The following is a 22,255-nucleotide window of genomic DNA, read 5'->3' as shown; positions in this document are numbered from 1 at the left end:
GCTTATGCCGACCAGTCCACCTCTCAAACATTTCCCTTACAGTTCCAGGCATAGACCAAACCTCCCCAAAAGACCCCACCCACCTGCACCATACCTGCCATGTAAACTCACATTGAAGAAACAAATGCTCCACCGACTCTATCTCATTCTTACATAGTACGCAGAGAGTATCACTTAGTCTTAGAACTCCTAGTCTACTCAATCTCTCCTTAGTATTCACTCTACCAATGAGCACAAACCACCCAAACAACTCAATTCTTGGCGGTACCATCCCTCGCCAAACTGAACTTGTGAAACTGTAACTCGTTATCTCGTCTGACAGAGTCTCCGATTGTAGGACCTTCAACACCGACTTAGTAGAGAAAACCCCTTTACTATCAAACTTCCAAATCAAAGTGTCTTCTTTACCATCTGACAGCTTCACTGGCCTTAGCCGCTCATGGAGTTGATGGACCAGTTCCAGCTCCCATTGAAACAAATCTCTCCTCCACTGGAAATTCCAGATCCACTCAAGTCCATCCCAAAATCCACAATCCCCTATCATCGATCCTTGCTGATTCGACACGGAGAATAATCTTGGAAAAGCCACCTTCAAGGGGCCCCCTTGCAACCAGTTATCTTCCCAAAACATGATATTCCTCCCGTTCCCTACCTCCATCGCCAGGCCAGTAAGCATTTTGTCTTTTATCCTCTGCTCTTTTAAATTAAGATTGCATATGTCTTTCCAGGGCCCTCCTTTATCTGGTAACTTTTGGCTTACTAGCATGACATCAGGCTTCAGGTTGTTGCACGAGCAGACAATCCTTTTCCATAAGGGACACTCCTCTTTAGAAAATCTCCACCACCACTTAAATAAAAGCGCTGTGTTCCGTAGCACCGCATCTCCAACCCCCAGACCACCAGCCTTTTTTGGTGCCTGAACCAACTCCCACTTAACTAGCGGAAGACCATCATTACCATCCCCCTTGCACCACATGAATCTCCTTTGCAATGCAATCAGCTTATCCGCAACGGCCTTTGGCATCTTGTATAGACTGAGGTAGTATATGGGAAGGCTATTTAATACTGATCTAATCAGAACAAGCTTACCCGCTTTGGTTAATGCACCCTAGCAAACTACAGGCATTGTCTACCCAATCCTGCTCACAATTTACCGAGATCAAACTTGACTTCTCAAAATTAATGCTCAACCCCGACATCAACTCAAAACACCGCAGCAGTCTCTTATAATTGACTATTGTCTCTGTCACTGGGGGGCAAAACAGAATCGTATCATCAGCAAATTGCAAGTGTGACAATGCGATATGCTCACCTCCTACTAGCAGTGGTTCAATACGCCCATTCCTTACCGCTTCTCCTACCATCCGATTCAGCACGTCGACCACCAGGACGAACAAAAACAGAGACAGGGGATCCCCTTGTCTGAGGCCTCTTTCCATGTTGAACGGCTTTGAAGGAGACCCATTTACTAGAACAGACATTGTGGCCGTACTGACACACTCCTTCACCCACTTCCTCCAGCGCTGTCCAAATCCCATTTTCTGTAGCACTATATCCACGAAGCTCCATCTGACTCTATCATACGCTTTGTGGAAATCTAATTTAATAATAGCCGCTTTTCTTCTCCTTGCCTTGAGCCAATGAACTGTCTCACATGCTATGAGAGCACCATCATGTATTTTTCTACCTTTCACAAATGCAGTCTGAGTCTCACCCACCAAGCCCGGCATAACTGACCTCATTCTACTCACCATCACCTTCGAAATCACCTTATAAACGCATCCCACCAAACTGATTGGTCTAAAATCCTTAATTTCCTTGGCGCCCAAGAATTTTGGGGCCAGCGTCACCCAAGTTATATTCACTTCTGATGGTAACGTTGCCCTTTGAAAGAAATCCAATACCGCCGCCGTAAACTCCTGACCAACCTCTCCCTAACATTTCTTGATAAAATTCATATTGTAGCCATCACTACCTGGGGCCTTCGATGATTCACAATCCCATACTGCCTCCTTAATTTCCTCTGCAGACGGTAAAACCTCCAAGGCCTCTGACTCAACTACATCAATTTGCGGCAACAACCCATCCCGAACACCAATCCTTGGCACATACTCCTGCCGGTACAGTTCCTTATAGAATCCCCTTATTGCATGCTTTATCCTTGCCTGATTCCTCACAAGCCGTCCTTGGATCATCAGAGCATCAATCCTGTTATTCCGCCTTCTAGCCGATGCAATATGATGGAAGTACCGAGTATTTCTGTCCATGTCTCTTGCATGTTTAGATCTAGACATCTGCTTCCAATGAATTTCCTTCCTAATGTACCATTTTTCACAAAATCTCACCAGTGCCTTCCTTCTAGCCTCCGTTGTATCATCATAGATACCTTCACTAACCTTCTCGTCCAACTTCCTAATCTCTTCCTCAAACTGAGTTAGTCTGTTTTCCATATCACTAAAGTTAGCCTTGTGCCATTGTCTCAGCGGTAGTGTCAAAGCCTTCAGTTTCTCAAGAAACGGACCTTCGCCCAAAGTCCGCCATTCATTTTTTACCATCCTCAGAAAATCTTCATGGGTAAACCAAGAATCCAGACTCCTGAATGGTCTAGGCCCCCCTCTTCCTCTTATATCCTCCACAATCAACGGGCAGTGATCAGACAATCCTCTTGGCCCCCCTTTCAGCCTAATGTCAGGGAACTCCTCCACCCATTCTATATTAACCAGCACCCTATCAATTCTGCTACAAGATTGACCTCTGAACCAAGTGAACTTCCTATCAGTAAGGGGAAGATCCACCAATTGCATGTCTTGCACCCAACTCTTAAATTCTTCCGCTGACCCTGGCAAACTCTGCAACCCTTTTCGATCTTCAATTTGCAAAATCTCATTGAAATCCCCCATAAAACAAAAAGGAATCTGACACAAACCTGCTATATAGCTCAATTCCTCCCACACCACCCGCTTTGCCACCCTACCATGCGCCCCGTAAACCAAACAGTAAGCACACTGAAAATTATTCTTAGTTAACACTCCCTCAATGCATAACCATCTCTCTCCTTTATAGCAATTTCTTTTCTGAAACACATTATCATCCCACAACAGCAGTAGCCCCCCCGCTGCCCCAACAGATTCCACAAATTCCCAATCTACAGAGCTGTTACCCCAAATCCTCCCAATATCATATTTCGAAATATCCTCCCTTTTTGTTTCAAGCAAGCCTAACATGTTTATATTATACTTTTTCTTCAACATTTTAACCATGCTCAACTTCCCATCCCCCCTCAAACCCCTTATATTCCAACAACTCACAATCATTTAAACAAATTATTGCTCACCTTATTTTTGTTCTTTGGACGACTCCGTCTTGCCTTTTCTTTTTGCTTTGCCAACTTTCGTTTTTTCTCTATTTTTTCATTCTGAGCTTTCAATATACTCATGATATCCGCTTCCTCATCATACAGCACAGCACCAGATTCCACCGCCAGTGCCCAGGTAACCTCATCTTCCTTGGCCTGTGCTTCCATGAACATGCCTTTATCCTCTCCCTCAGCACTTCTACCGCCACCCGTTCCAGATTCAGCCTCTTCCTCACATGTTTCGTCATCCCTACCCAATCCCTGTACGTCCGCTTCTTCTCCTCGGGCCTCCCCCAAATACATCGCCAGCCCTCCCAATCCCTCCATGTTCTTCTGTGTGTCCTGGACCTCCCTCCCTCCGCCCAAAACTCCTTCCCGAGCCGCCCTCATCTGCCACATGCCCTCAGGCTCATCGCAAGGCTCTCGTATCGCATCCACACCCAGAATTGGCGTCTGCTCATACCCCTGACTGCCAGCCGCGACTTCATCCGGTTCTGCCACCCACCGCCCCTGCTCAGTCATTGTTGGCCGTCCGGCATCTCCCTCCACACTCGCCAAATCCATAGCCACACCGTCGCCCTCCGCCGCGGCTTGGATCTCACGCGCATCCTTCCTTACCTCCACAACGTCGCACCTTTCCTGATCGTTCTCCTGCCCACTAGCCACACCAGCATCCGGTGACCGTATCTGTTCCGCCCTCCTGGCTCGCCCGGCGTCCCTCGCCCCACTGTCAAACCTGGTTTCATCGCCCCCGTTTACCCCAGCCGAACCCTGCTCACCTCCCATGCCCTCTGCCCGTTTCAACGATCTCCGGGTCAGTGCAACCCGGTTCGCTTTTTTCCAGCCCACCAGCGGCCCACCTGACTGCCCCCACCTTTCACTCACATCCTCATACTCCCATGCCTCCAAGCCCTGTTTAGCTAGTATTGGGCTTACATTATTTTGGCCCATCTCCCCTCCCTCTAAGTAATGGCCTGCCTTTGTCTTTATTGGTTTCCCCATATGTAAAGGCCCAATGAGTATTCCCTTGGATCCAATTACCTTCCCTATTCCAGTACTATACTCCTGAGTAACCGTTTTGTCAGAGTCCCCTTCCTCACACCCACCAATTCTCTGCGCAACCTCCCTCCCTATAATTCTGGTACTACCTTCCGATTCTACTGCGTCACCAATCCTTTCGAAATTCAAAAATTCAACGTTCCTATCATTCAACAGAATTTCCGAATTGACTATGCTGCCCTTGTCCTGGTCCCCCCCTGTGCATTTCCGACGATCAAATCCGCCGCCGGATCCCATAGCAACCCCCCCTTCCGCCGGATATGTTCACAATTCCCATTTACATCTCCCCCGTTATAGACGTGCTTCTGCTCCACCAACTTTCCAGTCTCACCCGCCTCCCATTCCGTCTCTTTCACAAAAACTGCAATCTCCTTCTCCCCAATAGCAACTCGTACCCACTCCCTAATTTCATCAAACTCACAGGTATCAACTTGAACCCTACCTATCCGAAATGAAGCCCCTTCTCCCATGGGAACCGCACAGTGGACAACGTTTCCCCATAGACCTCCTATTGCTTTGAAAGTTTCAGGTGCCCATACATGAAGCGGCACTCCCATACACTCCAACCATACTCTGCGAGACCCACCACATTCTGATTCCTCCCATCGCCCTATTCTATGGAAAACTTGTAGCATAGTATCCAGTCTAAACGTGTACGCCTCATCAGCATGCTCCACCGTATCAAAAGTCAATAAAACTTTTGTCTCCCCGATCTCCCGGACATCGTCCACATGAGGCATATTTGTGTGTATTACCCTCTTCAAAGATCGAAGTTCCACTGGTTTCAGTGTGTGGCCTACTAAGCTTCTGGTCAACCATTCCAAATTCGTTGTCACTATCGGTACTGTAACCCTTTTCGTACCCCCCGTACCCTGCATAGCATCAACTTGGTCCCCTGCCCTGTCTTGCTCTTCCACAGGATTCTTGGCCTGCTCTTCCACAGGATTCTTGGCCTGCTCATGCTCCCTAAGGACTTTGTCCAGCCTCCTCTGTATCTGTGTTCTGGTCTCCACCATCACCGGTTGGGTTTTTGCCTGCATATTCCTTCGAAACTTAGCTTCCCCCACCGAGACCGTTCTACCACGTAGCCTCAGCTGGTCCATTTCTGCAATAGCTTTCAAGGCACTACCTTTCGTCGTGTATCGAACAAAAGCAAATAGATGTGACCATTTTAAAAAGAGTTTTTAGCGAGAAGTTAATTCACACATTTTTGAAGGAGTAGAAATATATGACTTCTCCTTCTCCATAAGTTATTCTATCACTTCCGTACAAAATACTGGCCTTCTACCATCATTTTCACGCAAAGTTTCATCTGCTAGAAACATTGGTCTTCCACTACTATTTTCAGATAATGTTCAATCTAAACCACCTACTGCATATATTCCTTTCAGATATTTTTTTTTCATTTTACCACTATTTTTATTATTAAATTAGTATTTAACATTGTGTGTGGTATGAAATTTCAGTTTTAATTTTATTTTCATATGTGATTTTATTTTTATATAGTTTGCTATTATTTTTATAGTTAGTTATAACAAGTTCTTGACCCCAATAAAAGAGGAAAGAGTTCTAATAGAAGTAAAAAAAATAAAAAACAGCAATAAAATATACATTGATAAATATTTCACATTTATTTTTTATTTTCACCTACCATATCATGCACAATAAAACAGCAAACATTAAGTAATACACAATATTTTCTTTAACATTGCCATCAAGATTATTGTGAATTAGAATTTTGTTACTATTCACCACATACAAGAACACCGTTATGGGTGAGGTGGAGTAGAAGAACCAGTTTCTAATGATATTACGTGGGAAGAAAAATGGAACTAATAAGAGAACAAATAAAGAATCAATTGACTAATCGATTGTAATCTTAGTGATTAGGTTATGTAAAATCAACATTCAATATTGAAAAGTATTTGTTATCATCGTTATTTTAATATCTATTTTGTTGTGTAAAAAAATTATATTTTTTGAGTTATTTATCCAAACACTACCATTTTAAAATAAGTACTTCTATAACTAAAAATCCAAACACAAAATAACTTATTTATAAGCTGCTATTAATAAAACACAAAATAACTTCCTTATAAGCTGCTATTTCAAAAGAATTTATTTAAGTTATTTATCCAAACTGGGCCTAAACATTAGAAGCACACCATATTTTATGGAAAATCAAAAGTGACTACAAAATCATTAAATAATCCAAATTGTGTCATATTAGACGAGGGAAACATGACCTCAAGTTATAATAAAGAACCTAAGTGTTGGCTTCTACATCTTAGAATCACATCTAGAAAAATCAAGCACATTAAGTATGTACCATATGTTACAGGTGGAAGCATTAAAACAAGCAAGATGGGGAAAGAAACTGAAGAAACTCACTTGTAAGAGAAAGACTTCTCTGGGCATCATTGCTTCTTCAGGAGAACGAGCAATTCCTTCCAAATTTAATCACTTCCAGAAACTACCATTAATTAAAATAAAATAAAATAAAAAGTTAGGATAGAACAATCATATAATTCTTATTAGTTATTACAGATTTTTACACCAATTTATTAAATCCTATTGCTCAATAGTGTGGGCTAGAGGAAGAATAACTTGACCCCATAATTTCCTACGCGAGATCCTGATAAGCTACAAGGACCAACTTTAATGGCAGCAGCTGAGTACGCATCCATGTTATTGCTTGCCCATTCTGACCCATGCTCCTGCAGGAACCTCAGAAGAATGGCTGGAGGCACATTCTGAATAAATGGAAACATCAGAGAAATATTAAAACTACAATGTCTCGGTACATTTAACTAAGGAGAAGAGCAAAATTAGGAAATAATAATTATCTTTAACTAGTAATGACAAGAAGGGTGACACATGTTAAGGAATAGCTCAATAGAAAGCTTGATAACTGATCAACTAAGTCTTTGTATGTCCCTTTGGCAAGGAGCAACTTAGTCAACTAAGCAATTGATAGCCATTGTATTGTAACAATTTGAATTCTGTGATTTTTTTCGGCTAAAAATAAATGCTAAACTGCTCATACAAAAAGAGTATTCTTGATATATAACTGTCTGTAACATATTCCACAGTAATAAAATATTTTATTTTATAACTTTAGCGAAACACAAGTGGAATTGCAAAGCATCCTGACCTGTAACATCATTGAAGCTTTGGCACATAAAACTGCATCAGACCCATCAACTTGTCAGGTGATGAATTCACTGGAATTGTAACATCGTTAACACCATCATTTCCAATCGTTGACCATCCCTCATCAGTAAATCCATTGAGTGGCTCAATGAAACCCCTACAAGCAAATCAATGTGAGATTTTCTAAATTTAGATACAAAAGAAATCCACCAGTGTGCCAGGAGAATTTTTACTGGCTCAGTCTTTGGCCAAGTGCTCGAAGAGCGGCTGGTCGTCTACCCCACTTAGCAACAAAATCAAAGTGCAGTGATGAATTTCACCAACAAAATTGAAACAGAAACAACAGGGAAATTTGTTAAAAATCACCAAATCGTGTAGTTGTTAAGCACTACTCTTCCACTAGTGTTAAAAGCTGATTCTAAAGCAACAAGTTATACTAAAAAATTTTCAACATAACAGCAACGAAAAATTGAACCACAGCAACAAGTTATTATCAAATAACAAATTAGGACCAGCAAAACAAATTTTACTCAAAATAAATAATTAGAACTATCAACAACAAGACCAGCAGCAACAACATATTTTACTCCAAAACTTGGTGAATATACTGACCTCCGAAGAAGACATTGTTGAGTTGCAGGAGAGGATTTGAACTTCTGCGATTGCTCGGCATGGACGCGAACTTCTGCGACAGCGAGGGCTGCTCAGTTCACGGCGACGGCGCAGATTAGACGATGACGTTCTCTGCTACGGCTATGACGGAGAAGAGCGCTGCGGTTGGGACTCGTGACAGCGCGTTGAGAGTGACGAGGAACGACTATTGCTCCTGCATGAGAAGGATGGAGGAGGAGAAGAGCGCTGTGGTTGGGACTCGCAACGGCGCCATGAGAGCAACGATGAACCCACCACCGCTGATGCCGTCCTGGGTGTCTGCCTGAGAAGGATGGAGGAGGAGGAGTTCTCGAATGAAGAATACTCACTCTCTCAGTGGTCAGTGCATGAAGGATAGAATGGAAATTCAGAAAAAATAAAATGAGGGAGAGAGAGGGAGGTGCTGCTGCGTGAATTAGGGGTACGGAGATGCGGAATAAAAGTTTTGTTACTAGGTTAGAGTATAAAAGTAAATGGTAGCTACTCTAACGAAGATTTAATGATTATCATCATGTGAAGATACATTATTTTGATCATTGGATGATAGATTGTAGGGCTTGATTTTATTTAAAGTAAAAGTGTTACCTTTATTTAAAATGTTGCTAAATAAATAAGTTACACTTTTTAAACAAGGATCATCATGAGAAGATGTTTTTGGCATCTTCATAGGAGTAGTTGCCAAAGTAAATTTATGATTACTCCATTCTTACTCTCAGTCTTAAAAGGGTTTTGGTGAACAGATCTACTACACATTTCACATTTAATAAATATTATCATCTAAGTCCAACTAAGTACATCTAATACCAATAAAAATTATTCTCATTTAAAAAAGCGTGATTATATGCACCACATCATTCTTCAAATTAAATCATTTACGTTCACGCGTGGGGTTCTACACTATCGTCACTGTGGTTTTTTTTTCGCGTTTCTCATTCTCCTTCTCCTCCTTCTCCTTTTTCTTAATCGCGTATTTTTTCTTTATCGTCATTCTTTTGTTGCTGTTTTTATTGCTTTATTGCAGTAAAAGGTGAGGAGAAAGAGTTTTGAATTGCAAAGATAACGAGTTCAAATACGCCTTAATTCACTCATAAATGAACTGAAATTATATAATGATTGCGACACAATTACCTCAGAAATAAACCGAAATTACATAACAATTGCAACACAATTAATTGAAAAATGAACTGAAAGTTACCATAATGATTGCGACACATAAACTCAGTTCGAAAATAACCACATAAACAAGACTAAATCATGAACAAAAATACATCCAAAATCAGATGTTATTAATATGTTTTTTCTTCTTTTTGTTTGATATTTTCTTCTTTTTTTTTGTTTTATTCCTCTCAATAGAGTAAATCAAAAATAATTTTGAAAAAATAAAATAAGAAGGTGAAGATGAAGAAGAAAAAGATGAAAAAGAAGAATAATAAGCAGTAGAAGATGAGGAGAAAGAGTCTTGAATTGAAAATTAGTGAATAATTAATTAATAAATTAATTTTTAATAAAAGAAATTAGAAATATTAATTTTATAGTTTAATAAGATAGAACTAATTAAAACAAAAATTTTGACACTAATTTTCAAGAATTTGGCCCAAAATTGAGCCGAACGGACCAAACCAGTTGGACCGGTTCATATTGGGCCCATGGCCCAACCCAATTCCCATTAAATGAAAAGAGCTTCAGCTCTTGTTCCTTCCCTCAAAGAGAAATATGCTGGAACTTGGCAAAATAGGGGGGAGGGTTACGGTGAGAAGACGAGAAGGTAAACCTAATAACCTTCATCTTCAATTGCTTATATCTTTCAATCCAAAACTCCGATTGATGAGTCGTTTACGGCCACGCGTTCATCTCGGAGTCCTCTTCAATTCTATCTGAACAAAATGGTAAGTATCTCTCCAATTCGCGCCCAATTCTCTGTGCCCCATTTCTCCACGAAATTTGTTTGAGTTTTGAGTGATTTTGATGATTTTAGTAGTTTAGGTGCAATCTAACATTGGATAATTGTTGGATTATACTTCAATCATCAATGGATAAGGTAAGGATCCTCAAACCCTATTGAATCCCTTGGTTAATTGTGAATGAGCATTAAGTTGGTGCATATAAATGTGATAATATGTGTTAGGTAGTGTATATGCGAGATTGGAACTCAATTGAAGAGATTGGATGCTCGTTTAAGCCTTGGGTGCTGAGGTTTTGGTGTCGGAGGCTTGTGACCTCGCCAATTTGGGTGTTTTTGGCTTAGGGGTGAAATTGGCCAATATATGGTTTAGGTTCCTCGTATTTAATATATAATGTCTTGTGAAAACTTAGGCTAGATGACCATAAGATAAGAATGAATGCATGTGTATGTTAAATTGCTTAGTGACTTGATGATAATTGTGAATTAGGTTGGGAGTTGGTTGTTATTGGATATTAGGTATAGATATAGAATGTTAAATGATGCTTTAAATGATGATTGACAAGTTGATAGTAATGAATTTGTATGGATAATGGATTATTGATGATCTTGTCGATATAAGTGTGATGTTCATGTACTAGAATTGTTTAAAATTGGAGTTTGATGGGTGGTGGAAGGATGTGGAGTGATGTTGCTATGATATTGTATGTGTTGGTGCTGAATTTGAGTATTGTAAGTTGATTTTGAATGGGGACTTAATGAAAATAGAGGTTGAAGGTTTTTGTGTAAAGCTGATTTTTGGTCAAATTTCGGTGAGCTATAACATGGCTTCTGGACTTCCAAATTATTTCAAACTTGTTTCAAATAAAAATTGGGTCCGTCAAGTTTACGTTGTTCGAAGAATGGATGACAAATGATTTGAAACAAAAAAGTTATGCACGTCAGAAGTTTGGGATTCAAAACTAAAATTCTACAGATTTTCGGACTTAGCCAAAATTTTGGCAGAACCCCCCTTACATGCGTACGCATACCCTTCCTACGCGAAGAGTCGATTCTGTTTAGGACGTATGCATACGCGAACATGTGTATGCGTACGCATACTACCCAAAAAGGGACCTATGCGTACGCGAATATGGGGCATACGCGAACATGCGATTCTGTCCAGTGCGTATGCGTACGCGGACAGGTGCATGCATACGCATCCTGGTCCAAAAAGAGACCTATGCATACCATGCCTCTTGCATGCATACGCATAGCCCTGTTTTCAACAAATAAATATTTTGCGTTTTAAACCTAATTTTGACCCTCCAAACCTCTATTTTCATTCTTTTAACCCCTAGATTTTAGTAGTATTCCTAGTAATAATAAGATGGAGCTAGAAATTGGTGGTAACTTGGGAATGAAGAAAGTTTGAGAAGTGATGATTTAAGTATGAGGATGTACGGTGCATATCTTAGTAGTATGCCTAGTTATGAGATGAAACTAGAAATAGGTGGTAACTTGGAGATAAAGAAAGTTTGAGAAGTGATTATTTAGGTGTGAGGAGGTAGGATGCATAGGTATTTGTATATATATACTACTTAAATTATGAAACTAGCTAAAGAAATGAATAAATGTTACATCTGAGTACTCTTTCTCGGAAGTGCGACCCCAGGAGATGGTGGAAGGTGAGGATCCCCTTCCTTGTTCCTCCTGGTATTGTAAATTGCCCCCAGCGAGATGGTGGGAGGTTAAGATCCCCTCCTTTGTTCCTCCTGGGCATATGAGAACGTACCTCCTGGGTAGATGCAAGGGTTGTGGTCTCGCCCCACTTGCTCTAGGTTGGTTAGTATAGAGGCTCTCCGGGTAGATGTAAGGGTTGTGGTTTCGTCCCACTTGCTCCAGGTTATGATGAGTTATGCTACAATGAAATTATATGATGTACAAGTGATGGTATGGCCATATGAATAATTATGAAATGTTTATGAATGAATGTGAAATAATTATCTGAGATACAAGTTTCCCTGGGTAAAGTATCATAGCTTGCCACCATGTTTTTCAAGTTGAGACTCGATACTCTGTTGACCCTATGTCGTAAGAGTGACCTGGCACGTATAAATCCCGGGAATGGTACCCCCATTAAGCAATTTGATATATATATGTGAAAAAGCTATACATAGACTCTTGGGGATGCGCGACGCAGGTCAGTCCAGGGTTTAGCAGCCAAACTTGTCGGCTTGGCTTGATAACCGACAAATGAGACTCATCAGCCGCCATAGGACAGGCATGCATCATGTGCATATTGTTTGCTTGCTTGTTTGTGGATTAATTGGGAATGCCTAAGTGAACTTACTATGTTAATTGTTATATTCGCTAATTGCAGTACTTGTATACTAGCTGTGCTTGCCATTATCTGCTTGTTTGTCTCTATAATTTCACCGGAGATGGAGAAACGGAGGAAAGACAGAGAGATTTAGGGTTCTAGTTAAGTTTTAGTTAGGTTTAAGGAATTTGTTAAGTTTAGTAAGCCTTAGAGAACCACCCTGATTCATGGTTTCTGTTTTTGTTCTTTAAGTTTTATAATTTGAGTGTCGGCATTCTAGGATTGCCTCTGGAATTCCCAGGACCTTATATCTTATGTGCGTGGCACCTTTACCATACTAAGAATCCCTGGTTCTCATCCCATACGATGTTTGTGTTTTTCAGATGCAGGTCGAGAGGCGTAGCGAAGTGGGCTTTTTGGGATTATACTTTTGTTCTTTTTTGTTATATATATATGTATAGATTCTCCCTATGTATATATGTTTTACTTTTACACCTCATAGAGATTTATAGAGAACTAGGGTTGTTTTTATGTATTTTAAGTTATGGATTATAAATATATGTATGTAGCTATTCTCTGGCCAGCCTTAACTTCGCAGGCTGAGTTCGGAGCTTAATATTTTGTATCTTGATCCTCTACTCTTACTTTTCATATATATAAGAATTGTAGTTTCTTCTCATGCAAGTTACATTGTTTCTGAGCGTTGCGCTTTTAATTTTGCGATTTTATTTTTTCCTTTTCTTCAAGGCTCCTAGTATACTGCACTCTTTCAATTACTATACGTATATATATATATATTTTATTTTAGAGGTCGTAATACCACACCACCTCTGTTTTACATCCTAGGTGTAAAGCTTTATGTGGTAGGGTGTTACAAGTCCAAATGCACCTTAATTCACTCAGAAATGAACCGGAATTACATAATGGATTGTGACATAATTAACTCAGAAATAAACTAAAATTACATAATGATTGCGACACATAAACTCAGTTTGAAAATAAGCACACAAACAAGACTGAATCATGAACAAAAACACATCCAAAATTAATTTTGGATCAGACAATGTCATTATATATTTCTTCATATTTTTTGTTTGATATTTTCTTCTTTTTTTCTTGGTTTTATTCCTCTTAAAAAAGTGAAACAAGAAGAACTTTGAGAAAATAAAAAAAGGAGGAGAAGATGATGAAGAAAAAGATGAAAAAGAAGAAGAAAAAGTAGCAGAACATGAGGAGAAAGATGAGAAATAGTTTTGAATTGTGCAGGATAACGAGTCCAAATGCACCTTAATTCATTCAGAAATGAACTGAAATTATATAATTATTGCGACACAATTAACTCAGAAATGAACAGAAATTACATAACAATTGCGATATAATTAACTCATAAATGAAGCGAAATTACATAATGATTGTGACACATCAACTCAATTTGAAAATAAGCACACAGACAAGACTGAATTGTGAACAAAAAATATCCAAATGTTTTGGATCAAACAACATCATCAACATGGCAAAAATTCAATAATAACAATTAGAATAACGACGATAATGATAACGACGAAGATAACAAAAAAGAAGAAGATACATGAGCGAATTTAAAAGAAGAAGAAGAAAAAATTCTCCATTTACGTTAAAAGTGGGAAGTTGTTTATGTTTAAAAGTCAGTTACGTATAAGTGACGCGTGGATGTAGTGAGGGTTATAACAACTTTGCTGGACTAGGTTAGTAAAATTATTTGGATGTAAAGGATTCTTGTTTGGAAAAAAAGTGGTAGAGAATCTAAATTTTTTAGTGAGAACTTTATGGCCACACTTTTTAGAGGTGTGAAAAGAGTTACAAGAAACGAGCACGCTTCAAAAATATAACGATATTAAAAATATGTCGTCACGCTTTAAAAACGTGCCTGTTTATGTCTATGGTTACGCTTTGATAAACATGACATTTAAAATATAGCCAAATCTCTAATTAATTATCACCACATAAAAGTATGGCCTTTAATCTCTTTAAACCACAATTTTAAAGTGTGGTAAAAGAAATTGTGTTGACAAGACTTTTTTTTTGTAGTGTAATATACACTGGATCAAGAAAGTTTTTTTCCTAATTTCGGATGCAACATTGTCCTAGATCAATAAATTCACATAAATATTATTTATTTCGAGTACATCTAAGATATTTTTTTGTAGTGTAATATACACTAGATCAAGAAAACTTTTTCCCTGATTTCGGATGCAACATCGTCCTAGATCAATAAATTCACATAAATATTACTTTTTTGTAGTGTAATATACATTGGATCAAAAAAAATTTTTCCTTGATTTTGGATACAACATCGTCCTAGATCAATAAATTCACATAAATATTACTTATTTCGAGTACATCCGAGATATTTTTTTGTAGTGTAATATACACTGGATCAAGAAAGTTTTTTCCCTGATTTCGGATGCAACATTGTCTTAGATCAATAAATTAACATAAATATTACTTTTTTGTAGTATAATATACACTGGATCAAGAAAGTTTTTTTTTTTATTTCGAATGCAACAGCGTCCTAGATCAATAAATTCACATAAATATTACTTATTTTGAGTACATCCGAGATATTTTTTTAAAACTTACACATTTTGAGTGTATAAAATATGTAATAACAGTATAAAAATATAAATATTTCTAATATTGTGGATACTTATTAACTACATTTATTTTTTATATTAATATTACTAATTCTTTTATAAAATCTTTAGAGGCCATAACCCCATTCTGTGAACTAAATTCTGCCCCTAGTGTCACACAATGCGCAGCACGAATTGTTAGAATTTTTATTCTAATTGTGGTCCAATTTGTTAATATAGAAATTAGTTTGAGTGGTATTATAATTATTAATTATTATATTGACAGTTGGTCTGTTCTTTGATGGAAAGAACACGACTGTTCATCAAAACTTTATAAAATTTGGGTCCCCAATTCTGATCATAAGAAAGAAAAAAAAATACACCTTAGAAGTTCCAAATTAAATCAAAGAATTTATTGGCAATGGCTGGAGGTACGTAAATTACTGATTTTATAAAGAAATCTAACATGTGGTATAAGAGCAAAATTGTCTCTGCCTTGCCATTTCAAAATTTAATTACTGTGCATTATTTTGATAAATTATTTTCAAAAGAAGAATGTATAGTATGAATTTTGAAATAAGTAAGAAAAACTATTGAAATTAAAGTTGACGTACCATAAGAAGAGGGAATAATAAATAATATTTCCAGAAGGAATCTTCTAAATTTGTGTGGTAGTTGTTCTTCATAATAGTATAATTTTCCATTATTCCCATAAGTTTTCTTATTCTTGAATTAAAAAAAAAAGGGAAAACAGAGAGAAGAAGAAAGGGAAGATGGTGGAAGAGAGAAGACACAATGAACTTGTTTCAATGGATGAATTTTGTTTGTTATATAATATTAAATGCTTTCTACTTTTACGTTGAAGTTGTTGTGTTTCAAAATTTAAATTTTATTATAAAAATTTAAATTTTGGTTGGAGTGAGGTTTGAACTTGGATCTTCTAAATATTGCTAAAATATTTATCCACTAGATCATCTCCACTTTAATATTATTCATGTTACTCAATTTATTTATTTGTTGATTATATTTGCATACAATATAAATTCTTTCACTGCATATCATATTGTGATTAATATATGATTTATTGAGGAGTAGCCACAACATCCTTGATAATAATTATATTTAAAGAGATCACATAAATATTAATATGATATATTTGTAATTGTTGTGAATTATATAATAAACTTACCCACAGGAATTTATTATGTTATTCACATATAATTAGATTGAAATAGAAAATATTTCTTACTTCTTAATTAGCCTATAGGTATTAAGAAGCAGTATTTTATTTTCTAGTTTCAATACTTTAGTTAGTATAGTGAATATTATGTGTGTTAAAATCTTTGCCCACAGGTAGATTTTAATGACACTATGATTTATATTTATTTTGATATGACTTGCATTGGCATGTATTATCATATGTTATGGATTTTGATGTGCCTATTTAAAGTTGAATAATGTTAGCATGATTTATTATTTGCAGCAGTAATGATATCTGAAACTGTATCTGAAGTTCATTTGTTAAGTGGTGACAACTATAAGGAATGGAAAGATAAGATTCTCTTTCACTTGGGGTGTGCAGACCTTGACTATGCTCTTCATAGGGATGAGCCTCCGACACCTACTGATGCTAGTTCTCAAGCCGAGGTAGCATTATACGAACGGTGGGAGAAATCCAACCGTTTAAGTATGATGTTCATTAAGTCTCGTATTTCAGCTAGTATCCGAGGTTCAATTCCTGATTGTAGGAATGTCAATGATTGTATGAAGGCTATTGATGAACAGTTTGAGTCTTCTAGTAAGGCACTTGCAAGCACCCTAATGGCACAATTGTCATCTATGAGGCTTACCGGGGTAAGAGGTGTGCATGAACACATCATGAGGTTGAGAGACATTGCAGCACAACTGAAAGCTTTAGAGGTTGAGATCTCTGACTTATTTCTGGTGCATCTTATTCTGAATTCTCTTCCTTCCCAGTACGGACCATTTAAGATTTCTTATAACACACATAAGGAAAAATGGTCCATTAACGAATTACTGGTGATGTGTGTGCAAGAGGAAGGAAGGCTAATTCAGGAATTTGGTGAAAGTGTACTATTAGTGACAAATGAGGGTAGTAAAAAGCAAGCTCATAAGAAGAAAGGAAAGGGTATTGTATCCCATCCTATGAAGAAAGAAAGTACACAGTGTTTCTTTTGTAAAAAGAAAGGACACATGAAGAAGGAGTGTCCAAAATTTAAAGTTTGGCTTGAAAAGAAAGGTACTAACCTTTGTGATCTTATTCCTTCAGTGTGTTTTGAATCTAATTTTGTTGAAATATGTCATGACACTTGGTGGATTGATTCTGGTGCTGAAATTCATATTTCAAATACCATGCAGGGTTTCATAAGGAAAAGGAAACCGATAGGAAGTGAACTAAGCATCTATATGGGCAATCGGATGCGTTCACGTGTGGAAGCTGTTGGAACATTTAGGCTTGTATTAAGTACTGGTTGTATTTTAAATTTAGAAAGAACCTTTTATATTCCAGATTTTTCTAAAAATTTGATTTCTTTATCTAAGCTTGTAAAACAAAGATTATGTATAAATTTTTATGATGATTCTGTTGACATTATTAAAAATTCTAATATTATTGGACGTGGTACTTTAATTGGTGATTTATTTAAAGTTCATTTAGCTAATAATGTTCCATCTAATCTTATGGTTATGCATAGTAATGGTATGAATGAAAAATCCTCCATGTTATGGCACCAAAGGTTGGGACACATCTCCATTGAGAGAATAAAGAAATTAGTAAGTGATGGAGTCCTTGAAACTCTAGACTTTACTGATTTTGATACTTGTCTGGATTGCATTAAGGGAAAGCAAACCAAAAAGTCTCAAAAAGGTGCTAAGAGAAGTTCTGACATATTAGAAATAATTCACACTGACATATGTTGTCCTGATATGTCCTTAAGTGGTCAGAAATACTTCATCTCCTTTATTGATGATTATTCACGATATATGTATCTCTATATGCTTCATAATAAATATGAGGCATTGGACGCTTTTAAAGTCTATAAAGCTGAAGTAGAGAAATAATGCGGAAAGAAAATTAAGATCGTGAGATCAGATAGAGGTGGAGAATTCTATGGGAGATATACTGGAAGTGGGCAAGCACCTAGTCCATTTGCAAAGTATCTTCAAGAGTATCGTATTGTGGCACAATACACCATGCCTGGCACACCATATCAAAATGGTGTAGCTGAAAGAAGAAATAAGACTTTCTGCTGAAGTTCGGGTTTATAATCCACAAGAAAGGAAGTTGGACCCAAGGACGATAAGTTCCTATTTTATTGGCTATGCAGAAAAGTCTAAGGGTTACAGATTTTATTGTCCCTCCCATTCAAGTAAAATAGTTGAATCTAGAAATGCAACATTTTTAGAGCATGATGTGGAAAGTGGGAGAAATCATCCTCCTAAAGTTGTTGAGAATGATAATGTTTGTCAAATCTCTCCATATACAAGAGTGATTGTTCAATACAATGCCCATACAGATAGGCTCAATATAGAACAACCTATTACTAATGTTCCACATCATGAAGATAATGTTCAAGTAGATCATATGGTGGAGGATCAAACTCTTCACAATAAAAATATTGTTCAAGAACATATTGCTCAAGAGCAACTTCAAGAAGAGGGAGAACCTGTTATCCCACTACCTTTACAAGAGGTTGATGATGCAACATTAAGAAGATCAACAAGAATTAGAAAGCCTGCAATTTCTAGTGACTATGTAGTATATCTTGCTGAGTCTGACTATGATGTTTGTGATGAAAATGACCCAACGACGTTTTCACAAGCAATAAAAAGTCGTAATTCCAATTTATGGCTAGATGCTATGAAGGATGAAATGAATTCTATGGCAGATAACCAAGTTTGGGATCTTATAGAATTGCCTGATGGGGCCATTGGTTGTAAATGGGTCTTTAAAACCAAGAAGGATTCATCAGGCAATATTGAGCGCTACAAGGCTCGACTTGTTGCCAAAGGATTCACTCAAAGGGAAGGAGTTGACTACAGAGAAACCTTTTCTCCTGTTTCAAAGAAAGACTCTTTCCGCATCATTATGGCATTGGTAGCACACTTTAACATGAAATTGCATCAAATAGATGTGAAAATGGCCTTCCTTAATGGAGATTTGGAAGAAGAGGTCTATATGAGACAACCCGAAGGGTTCATCTCAAGTGCTGGTAAGGAGTTAGTTTGCAAGCTTAAGAGAGCAATGTATGGTCTTAAGCAGGCTTCCCGACAGTGGTATTTGAAGTTTCACAATGTGATTTCTTCATTTGGGTTCATTGAAAATATTTCTGATCAATGTATATATCACAAGGTTAGTGGGAGCAAGATCATATTTCTCATCTTATATGTAGATGATATTTTGCTTGCAACAAATGATTTAGGATTGTTACATGAAGTGAAACAATTTCTCTCTAGACATTTTGATATGAAAGATATGGGTGATGCATCTTATGTCATTGGCATAAAGATTCATAGAGATAAACATAAAGGAATTTTAGGTTTATCTCAAGAAGCCTATATTAATAAAGTTCTTGAGAGGTTTAAAATGCAAAATTGTTCACCAAGTGTTGCACCTATTGTGAAAGGTGACAAATTCTGCTTAGATCAATGTCCCAAAAATGAACTTGAAAAGAAACAGATGCAAAATATTCCTTATGCTTCAGCCGTTGGAAGCCTAATGTATGCTCAGGTCTGTACAAGACCTGACATTGCTTTTGCTGTTAGCATGTTAGGAAGATATCAAAGCAATCCAGGAATTATCCATTGGAGAGCTACAAAGAAGGTCTTAAGGTACCTTCAAGGGACCAAGGACTTCATGCTTACATATAGACAAACCGACAATTTGGAAATTATTGGATACTTAGATTCAGACTTGGCGGGATGTGTTGATTCTAGAAAGTCAACGTCAGGATGCATTTTTATGCTTGCTGATGGAGCAGTATCTTGGAAGAGTGCAAAACAATCACTTGTAGCCACTTCTACCATGGAAACCGAGTTTATTGCTTGTTTTGAGGCTACAGCACAAGGTGTTTGGTTAAAGAATTTCATCTCTGAGCTTAAGATTATGGATTGTATCTCTAGGCCATTAAGAATATATTATGACAATTCAGCTGCTGTATTTATGGCTAAGAATAATAGAAGTAGTAGTCGAAGTAAGCACATCGATATTAAGTACTTAGCCATTAAAGACCAAGTTAGGTCTAATGAGGTACAGATAGAGCATATTAGTACTAAACAGATGATAGCTGATCCTTTGACAAAAGGCATGCCACCAGGATTGTTTAAGGATCATGTTACTAGTATGGGTTTATGTTCTGTAACGTCACTTATATGACTTATGTTATATTATATGACATATTTGGATATGAAATTCCTGTTATTGTTTGTTTCTCATTTGGTCAGTATATATGCGCATACATGATTGAGAATGACAAATAAAATTCAGTGAAGGACCTAGAATAAGCATTGGGCTTATTCCTACAGAAATACCACATGAAGAGTTTATTCAGTTAGGAGATATTACATTGTAATACATAGAAGGTAATACTTAATTAATGAAAAACTACCGCTATGATTTGTGTAATTTGTCTTAATTGTTTAAGCATAGTATGTAATTATGAACTATACGTAACAAATGTTGGACCAAGTGGGAGAATGCTAGAATTTTTATTCTAATTGTGGTCCAATTTGTTAATATAGAAATTAGTTTGGGTGGTATTATAATTATTAATTATTATATTGACAGTTGGTCTGTTCTTTGATGGAAAGAACACGGCTGTTCATCATAAACTTTATAAAATTTGGGTTCCCAATTCTGATCATAAGAAAGAAAAAAAAATACACCTTGATTCCATCTGACTCTCTGTGATTCAAGAATTGGAAGTTCCAAATTAAATCAAAGAATTTATTGGCAATAGCTGGAGGTACGTAAATTACTGGTTTTATAAAGAAATCTAACACGAATAACTCTGATATTAATAAAAACAATTATTTCAAAACTAGATTGAGTATTTGAGTCTAATATTATATTATTAGATTTTCAACTTTGTGTTAGTAGTGTTTAATTAGTAGGTCCCTATTCGTATAAGCGCTGGATGTACCTGAGTTTCACTTTTTTCAACGCCTAAAATTTTACATATTAATTAATAAATTTGATTTTAAATTTTTAACTTAAACATAAATTAAATTTAAGAATTAATCTCCACATACAAGCCTTTTCACTATACAAGTCACATAAGCCCTAAAAATCCTTAATCCCTAAAACGCGTCTCTTATAGCACGTATGTTTCACACGCCTCCTTAACAGATTTTTCAATCAATCAACGCACAAATATATAACTTCCTTTTTAAAAAGAATTTCCTTTCTTTTTTTGAATTCCTTCTGCGTTTTCTTGTCTTCTCTCTTCGATCTCTTTCGTGCGTTTCTCTCTCCCTTTTCCTTCGCCGTTTACGTAAGTTTCTCTCTCTGTTTTCTTTCTTATTTTTTCTCGTTTTTCATTGTTTCTGAAATTAAGCTCTGAAATCGTTTTGAAGATAATGGATGATTCAACTTCAGATTATCAGCTGAACCAGAGTGAAGTGGATTTTGAATTTGAATCTAATGAAGTTCCTGAGGTGTGGTTTAATTCCAATTAATAATTGAATTTGAATTTGAATCCAGTTAGTAGTTTATGATTGTGTAGTTGAATAATGCGTGAACCTTGTCTGTGAAATTCGCTGTTCATTGTTCCTTGTTTGAATTGAATCTAATGTACTAGTTCTGATGAATTTTCTGCATTTTATATCAGGGGTGTAAATCAATAATATTTAGGTGTATTTCAAGAAAGTTTGGGTGTATTTACAGTTTATAACTTTTCATCTCACTAAGGGTGAATTGTCTTATTGTTTTAGTTGAATTGTTTTAGTTTTTGTTTATTGATGATTCATGAATCTAATTTTTGTTATTTTTTATGATGGTTTTATAGTTGTATTTGCATTCTATAATTTATGCTTGTTTTAATATGGTGTATTTTGAGTGTACTTTGCAGCAAATCTGTGGTGTTGATGAGCAATTTGTATCCAAGGTTGGGATGACTTTTAACATCCTTGAAGATGCTGCAAAATTCTATAAGGATTATGCAAAGGCTGCAGGTTTTTCTACAAGAGTTCGGAGCACAAATAAA

At 37.0% G+C, this 22,255-nt stretch overlaps 1 protein-coding gene across 1 annotated transcript; it reads right to left on the bottom strand.

Moving 5' to 3' along the window:
• Nucleotides 1,935-3,224, bottom strand: LOC107609308. Its single transcript, XM_016311216.1, has one exon. It carries the CDS (start codon nucleotides 3,222-3,224, stop codon nucleotides 1,935-1,937), a length of 1,290 nt encoding a protein of 429 aa, XP_016166702.1.

This window comes from Arachis ipaensis, chromosome B01 (genome assembly GCF_000816755.2).
Source record: "Arachis ipaensis cultivar K30076 chromosome B01, Araip1.1, whole genome shotgun sequence".
Lineage (NCBI taxonomy): Eukaryota > Viridiplantae > Streptophyta > Magnoliopsida > Fabales > Fabaceae > Arachis > Arachis ipaensis.
This window is presented reverse-complemented; position numbering and strand designations above follow the sequence as displayed.